Source organism: Eleginops maclovinus, chromosome 23 (genome assembly GCF_036324505.1).
Source record: "Eleginops maclovinus isolate JMC-PN-2008 ecotype Puerto Natales chromosome 23, JC_Emac_rtc_rv5, whole genome shotgun sequence".
In the NCBI taxonomy this organism is placed as follows: domain Eukaryota; kingdom Metazoa; phylum Chordata; class Actinopteri; order Perciformes; family Eleginopidae; genus Eleginops; species Eleginops maclovinus.
In genome coordinates, this window is record NC_086371.1 from 27,658,534 (window position 1) to 27,665,899 (window position 7,366).

Here is a 7,366-nt window from a genome sequence, read left to right on the forward strand (position 1 = left end):
GATTTCTGGCTCTCACAGACCTGTAACTTCTTCTTTAAGAGGCTCCTCTGTCCTCCACTCATTACCTGTATTAATGGCACCTTTTTGAACTCGTTATCAGTATAAAAGACACCTGTCCACAACCTCAAACAGTCATACTCCAAACTCCACTATGGCCAAGACCAAAGAGCTGTCAAAGGAGACCAGAGACAAAATTGTAGACCTGCACCAGGCTGGGAAAACTGAATCTGCAATAGGTAAGCAGCTTGGTGTGAAGAAATCAACTGTGGGAGCAATTATTAGAAAATGGAAGACATACAAGACCACTGCTAATCTCCCTCCATCTGGGGCTCCACGCGAGATCTCACCCCGTGGGGTCAAAATGATCATAAGAACGGTGAGCAAAAATCCCAGAACCACACGGGGGGACCTAGTGAATGACCTGCAGAGAGCTGGGACCAAAGTAACAGAGGCTACCATCAGTAACACACTACGCCGCCAGGGACTTAAATCCTGCAGTTCCAGACGTGTCCCCCTGCTTAAGCCAGTACATGTCCAGGCCCGTCTGAAGTTTGCTAGAGGGCATTTGGATGATCCAGAAGAGGATTGGGAGAATGTGATATGGTCAGATGAAACCAAAATAGAACTTTTTGGTAAAAACTCAACTCGTCGTGTTTGGAGGAGAAAGAATGTTGAGTTGCATCCAAAGAACACCATACCTACTGTGAAGCATGGGGGTGGAAACATCATGCTTTGGGGCTGTTTTTCTGCAAAGGGACCAGGACGACTGATCCGTGTAAAGGAAAGAATGAATGGGGCCATGTATCGTGAGATTTTGAGTGAAAACCTCCTTCCATCAGCAAGGGCACTGAAGATGAAGCGTGGCTGGGTCTTTCAGCATGACAATGATCCCAAACACACCGCCAGGGCAACGAAGGAGTGGCTTCGTAAGAAGCATCTCAAGGTCCTGGAGTGGCCTAGCCAGTATCCAGATCTCAACCCCATAGATAATCTTTGGAGGGAGTTGAAAGTCTGTTGCCCAGCGACAGCCCCAACACATCACTGCTTTAGAGGAGATCTGCATGGAGGAATGGGCCAAAATACCAGCAACAGTGTGTGAAAACCTTGTGAAGACTTACAGAAAACGTTTGACCTCTGTCATTGCCAACAAAGGGTATATAACAAAGTATTGAGATGAACTTTTGTTATTGACCAAATACTTATTTTCCACAATAATTTGAAAATAAATTCTTTAAAAATCCTACAATGTGATTTCCTGGATTTTTTTTTCTCATTTTGTCTCTCATAGTTGAGGTATACCTATGATGAAAATTACAGGCCTCTCCTATCTTTTTAAATGGGAGAACTTCCACAATTGGTGGCTGACTAAATACTTTTTTGCCCCACTGTACATGCACACAGCAGAGCACACACAGTGAAATTGGTCCTCTGCATGCCATCCTAGTACTAGGAGCAGTGGGCAGCTATCGTGCAGCGCCCGGGGAGCAATGGGGAGGGGGGATTGGAGGTGTCCGGTGCCTTGCTCAAGGGCACCACAGCAGGGCCTTGTACTGTTTTTATGTGGCCTAAACTGTCTTGTGTTCACTTTATAGTAGATGCAGCACACTCAGTACGGACACTTACAGATGTAGCACCTGATTTCGAGCATCCCCACCTGCATGGGTCCTATATGGGTCCGTGACAGACCCTCGCCAAAAGCGAAACCCCCAGTGTGACGTAGTTGAAACGGCTCAGACTTGTGACGCCCCCTTGATAAATGATATTGAAACCAGCTGCAATGGCTCATCGATCCACCAGGTGGCGCATTGATGGACGCTGCCACCATGGAACTCATGAAATACACAGCTGACTCCTCAGAGGGTGCTGCTTCTGGCACAGACACAGCAGCCTGTTACTTCTATGTGTAAAATAGTGAAAAACATTCCTCTGGTTTATAATTATATAACTTATTGTATCTTATTTTTATTATTTGGGTTGAAAGCAAAATGGGAGGTGAAAAGAATTATACTGTAGCTAGAATACAGAAGTAATTGTTGATGCCGGGGCTTTATCTGAAAACTGACGGCACATTTATGGACACACATTTGTATTTAGATATGTTTTAAACAAGTGTAAATAAAAGGCTGGAGTGAATAAGTAGCCTAATACCATTAGTGAGTGTAATAAGTTACAAAAAAACATCGTATTTCGTTTTTATTTAACAAAATAAATGGGGTTTAATCCACGTGAGTTTACAAATACAAAAATAATTGGTTTGTTTTTGTTTCAGATCCGATGGGATGAAATGCAGCCCGGCTCACACGAAGGATTTAATCATCATCATAACGATAATTGTATGTATATGTTCGCCGAATTCACATGAAAGCACAAACAAATACCAATGTGTTGTAGTCAACTTCATTAAAACGTTAATAACTTGCCTGAACTCAGTAATTCACTAAACTAGGTTTATTTCTAATGGAGCCTCGTCACCTCACCACGGGCAAACAACAATATTTACAGTGTCCATTTGTTTATTATTGTTGAACTATTACGGTTTATATTTGTGTGTTTGGCATTGATTTTTAACGTGCAGGGAAGTTAAACATCGACGGTAGACGACTTGAGATCGCGGAGAAATGCTCTCTTCCAACTCGGTCTCACGGCGTTTATTAACTTTATTCTTACGCAATATCAAACCAAAATTATTGTTTTTACTTCTTTAATTTTATTGTATAATGTCGGACTTTTTTGCCGTCGTGTTTTTTTCCTTCTAATTTGTTATTCTTTTCTAAACAACACACAGAATTTACTCAACAATAAGCCACAATTATCCTTGTTTTTATTTATTTGTTTGCTTGTATAATGACGGACTTTCTTCCCGTCTGTCACGACAGAAAGTCTGATCAGCTCAGGAACACGGGAAAATGTATTTACCGGTTTCTTTTCATTTCAAAATAAGAGTTTACCAGACCACTGGGTCATAAATGACCATCTTTTCTGTGTTGTTAGTGGACTTTCCTGCAAATCGATGCTAAAATTTCCCAGTGTGTTTAAATGTAACGCCAAGGGATCCTGGCATCACGTCAACATAGGACGACTAGATCTTGTTGGATCAGCAGTGCTGTGACTATCTTTAAGTTTCACACCTAATGGGCCATCGGAAAGTGCAACAGCTCTCTGGTCCCCCTCTGATCTCCAGCAGTAGTTTTAACTGTAGGCTCGGGTTTGCATATTTATGCTGTTGCAGTACCTGTTGCCTCTATGTTGCATTTCTGTTAATTAACATCTTTAAAAATATCGAATGTTTAATAAAAGTCTGAAACAATGAACAGGATTTAACTTGGTAATAATAATGACTTATGTTTATTCCGTTTTGGATGTGTACGATTTTTGACTTCAGGATTTAGAGCACTGGGGCCTGTACTACGAAGCTGGTTTTCTGGCTTACCGGGGTAACTTCGAGAGTAACTTGGTCACGTGCAGCGTATGTTGCTGGTTAACCCATACTACGAAAGTTGGATATGTTAAAACCGAGGTATGCTGCCATGGCAATATACGTAGGATCCCAAAACTGGTCTTCCCAGTTTTAGTTCTTGGTTAACCCTAGCAGCCTGTACTACGAAGCTGGTTTTCTGGCTTACCGGGGTAACTTCGAGAGTAACTTGGTCACGTGCAGCGTATGTTGCTGGTTAACCCATACTACGAAAGTTGGATATGTTAAAACCGAGGTATGCTGCCATGGCAATATACGTAGGATCCCAAAACTGGTCTTCCCAGTTTTAGTTCTTGGTTAACCCTAGGTTTCCGATTAACCACACCCTATTTAGACACCACTCCTCCACCGACATGTCCCCTAAAGACAATGCCAGCATACCTGGACGATCCGTACGATATAGGCGCGCAGATTGTGAGGGGCTCTCTTCGGAGGGCGAGGGTATTTAAAGACCGCCAGAATCCGCTGGCGTACCCGGACGATGTTCTCCATGAAAGATATAGATTCTCAGCTGAGGGAATTCGTTACCTATGCCAGCTGCTCGAGGCGGACGTCTCTAATGTAACCCGCCGAAGTCAGGCCCTCACAATCGAGCAAATGTTATGTCTTTCATTGCGCTATTTCGCCAGCGGACAATATATGTATTCCATCGGTGATGCTGAAAACCTGAGTAAGAACACTGTATGCCGGGTGATACGGAAGGTGGTACTTGCTCTCACTAAACTGGTGGATGCATTTGTTGTATTCCCTGGCCATTTGCCTGCACGTCAGATAAAAGAAGGGTTCTATGCAATCGCTGGTAATATGCCACTAATCTAAAAATAGGTAATTTGCACATTTCATAATTGTGACTGGCAACTGATTTGACTAACAAAATATCTAGGTTTCCCAAGAGTAATTGGAGCCATTGATTGTACGCACATTCCTATCAGTGCACCCCTGGGAGAGCATGAGCGGGATTTTGTGAATAGAAAGTCCAAACACACCATCAATGTCCAGGTAATACACAAGACTAACAGATTAACAGTAGGCGTACATTGTACAGTCCACGATTCATTGGAATAGGTAATGTCAACCTGTCAATTCCTGTTGTCATGTAGAATGATTTCCTGTCCTCTGCATGGGGTGGTGTCATTTACATGCGCAACAGCATGCCTCACCTGTTATGTTCCTTACCTGTGCACATATTCTTAGATGACATGCGATCACCACTATATGATCACAAGCCTGGATGCAAGGTGGCCAGGGTCAGTCCATGACTCCCGTATATTCAGAGAATCATCACTGTCTGACAGATTCCACCAAGGTAAAAGTCCTATATCGATTTACCTGAAGTAATATGCTTTAATAGTGAACATGAAATCAGTGTGACAGTTGTTTAATTTTTCCTCCATTTCATCTAAGGGCAATTTGATGGAATCCTGCTGGGGGACCGTGGCTACGCATGCATGAAGTTCCTCATCACACCATTTCCTGATCCACAAACAAGGCAACAGAGATCATTTAATCATGCACACAGTGTCACTAGGGCCAGGATCGAAATGACATTTGGCATATTGAAGGCCCGATTCGCCTGCCTGAAGGTCCTTCGGGTCAAGCCAGACAGGGCCTGCCAAACCATAGCAGCATGTGTGGTTCTTCAGAATGTCGCCACAATAAGGAAGGAAAGAGTGCCCCCTCATGATCCTCCCCCACCCCCTGATATTACTGATCCAATCACCCTGGATCATCCAACAGGCCGTGCTGTCAGGGATGCCATTACCAACCAGTTTTTCCAATGAATTGTACACACCACAAATTAAATGCACAAAAATAAAGACATGTCACACCAATCTCTGATATTATTCATTTATTAGATGACTCTCTTTCCTGCAAGAAGAAAAGGTGACGAAAAGCCAGATCAATGACACACATATAGGGTGTGGGTAGCCTATATATTAATGGAGTGATAAGACAATACCTTCTTCTCATGTTCCAGCTTTTCAATTTCTAATTCCAGCTTTCTGATCTCCAGCCTCTTCTTTGTGCGGTCTAGCTCCAGCACTTTCTTGTATAAACTGCGGACATTGTCCACTGTGGCCTACACAACCCCCACCCCATGTTGTACACATTAGCCTAGTATGCATTATATTCAGTAATTAAACAAGGAAGGAGAAACTGTACTTTGTCTGACTGTGAGGTCCCTGGGAGGGAGGCTTCAGGAGGGGAAAGCTCCTCCAAGTCCTCCACACACACACACACACACACACACACACACACACACACACACACACACACACACACACACACACACACACACACACACACACACACACACACACATTCTTACTTACCATTCTGAATGATGTTTTTGTACTTCATCTTCACCTGCTGCCAGGTCCGTTTGGCGCTGCTGGTACCTCTGGAAGTATTTAAGGGACATACACAGAATTAGTGAAGGGGACTAAACATTCAGTTGTCCTGCTTCATTTGTGGTTGCACATACGATACAGTAACGTTCCGACTGTTATTGTACATCGTCCTGACATACTGTATTCAGGTTGGGATTATTTTAACGGACATATAGAAGTAAAGAAATAGGCCTACTTACGAATTTACGCGGTCTGTAATTTGCTGCCAACACCCCAGTCGCGCCTTGTTTGCTGCCGCGGTGTTGGATTTAGCAGCCAGGGTCGGTTTATACTCTTCATAACTCCTCATTATGATCTCGCATTCCTCTTCTGTGAAATAGGGAGAGCCCGCCATGATCGAGAGTGTTTTTTTGCGCTGGTACCACCCCTTTTATGTGAACGCGCAGTAACTCTGGTTGAGTGAACACAGGTTCAGCTGATCAACTTCATAATCAGCGTCGTAGTACCGTTTAAGACCAATCAAGATGTCCAGGTTTAGTCAACCCCGGGTTACCGCGGAAACCCTGAGTTAGTTCTAAGTAGGTTGAACTCCGTTCGTAGTACAGGCCCCTGATCTATCTCTTCCTCCGGTCTCTGCTGCAGACAGCCGAGCTGTGCGCTGTCAGACTGGACCATTACCCGTTCTTGGACAGGGGAAAACTAGTGCCCCCTTGACACATAGACTGATCCTGTGTTTTATCGATGCCTGATTGGCTTAGTGCTTTTGCGACAGTGACTCATTTTTTCATTCAATGGAGGTGAATACTGAGGTATTTCAGCGGTCCAGTCCCTGAGTGGGATCCTTCACATGGCCCAACCAGCTCATTAGCATTACAATAGGTTCTCGTCATCAGCAGTTGTCCCCCCCTGAGTGAGAAGCTGGTGAAAAGCCAGCGTTCTACTTAAAAAGCTAAAGGTAGAAAATTGCTGTACTGTGTAAAAACACCACAACAACGTTCAATAAATTGTCCTGCGTATTTAAGCAAACTAGTGTAAAGGTAAAAGTATGAGCTGCAAAAATAAAGAAGTGTAAACATTTACATTATTTAGTATACAAAGACTATATATTATTGAATTACAATTAAGACAATAGGATGAGATAAACTTTATTTAGTCTCAAATCTGGATGTTTTATCGTTAAAGTAAAAAACAAGGAATAGCACATCGTTCGAAATTCAAAAAAGGAAAGAAAATAAACATTACATAGCTTGAAAAATGTGTAATACTATGAATTAAAAAGAAGTATAAAAGTAATGTGTTACATTTCCCTGTGAAAATAAGGGATACGAAATATGTGATTAAGTGAAGCTCAGCAAACACAACTGCAGAGCTGCAAACATTACTGAAGTGACAGTCCAGGAAACAAACTGTGTGAGTCAAGGCTAAACAAAGGCCAAAGTTCACCCAGTTAGCTGTCTCTGTGTATTTGTGGAGGAAGCACCCTCTCATGGTAAATCCCTGCAAGCAAACAAATGGATGAATCTGACAACGCCCCTCTCAG

General features: G+C 43.0%; 1 protein-coding gene and 1 long non-coding RNA gene across 2 annotated transcripts; one reads left to right on the forward strand and one right to left on the reverse strand.

Moving 5' to 3' along the window:
- Positions 1 to 3,454: 3,454 nt before the first annotated feature.
- LOC134859751 (putative nuclease HARBI1) lies at positions 3,455 to 5,307 on the forward strand. Its single transcript, XM_063876439.1, has 4 exons — positions 3,455 to 4,274; positions 4,359 to 4,474; positions 4,670 to 4,781; positions 4,880 to 5,307. Exons 1-4 carry the CDS (start codon positions 3,845 to 3,847, stop codon positions 5,254 to 5,256), a joined length of 1,035 nt encoding a protein of 344 aa, XP_063732509.1. The 5' UTR covers positions 3,455 to 3,844; the 3' UTR covers positions 5,257 to 5,307.
- A 2-nt stretch (positions 5,308 to 5,309) lies between these two features.
- Positions 5,310 to 6,436, reverse strand: LOC134859753 (uncharacterized). The gene is made up of 2 exons (XR_010165150.1): positions 6,066 to 6,436; positions 5,310 to 5,876 (listed from the first exon to the last, which is right to left on the reverse strand). It is a non-coding gene; the product is annotated as an uncharacterized LOC134859753 (long non-coding RNA).
- Positions 6,437 to 7,366: the final 930 nt, after the last annotated feature.

Bases quoted from the DNA above. Each gene is read 5' to 3' on its own strand.
- LOC134859751 (XM_063876439.1), top strand. From the start codon at position 3,845: ATGCCAGCATACCTGGACGATCCGTACGATATAGGCGCGCAGATTGTG. The intron at 4,275-4,358 runs GTAATATGCCAC...CAAAATATCTAG, and splicing joins AGGGTTCTATGCAATCGCTG to GTTTCCCAAGAGTAATTGGA. The intron at 4,782-4,879 runs GTAAAAGTCCTA...ATTTCATCTAAG, and splicing joins GTCTGACAGATTCCACCAAG to GGCAATTTGATGGAATCCTG.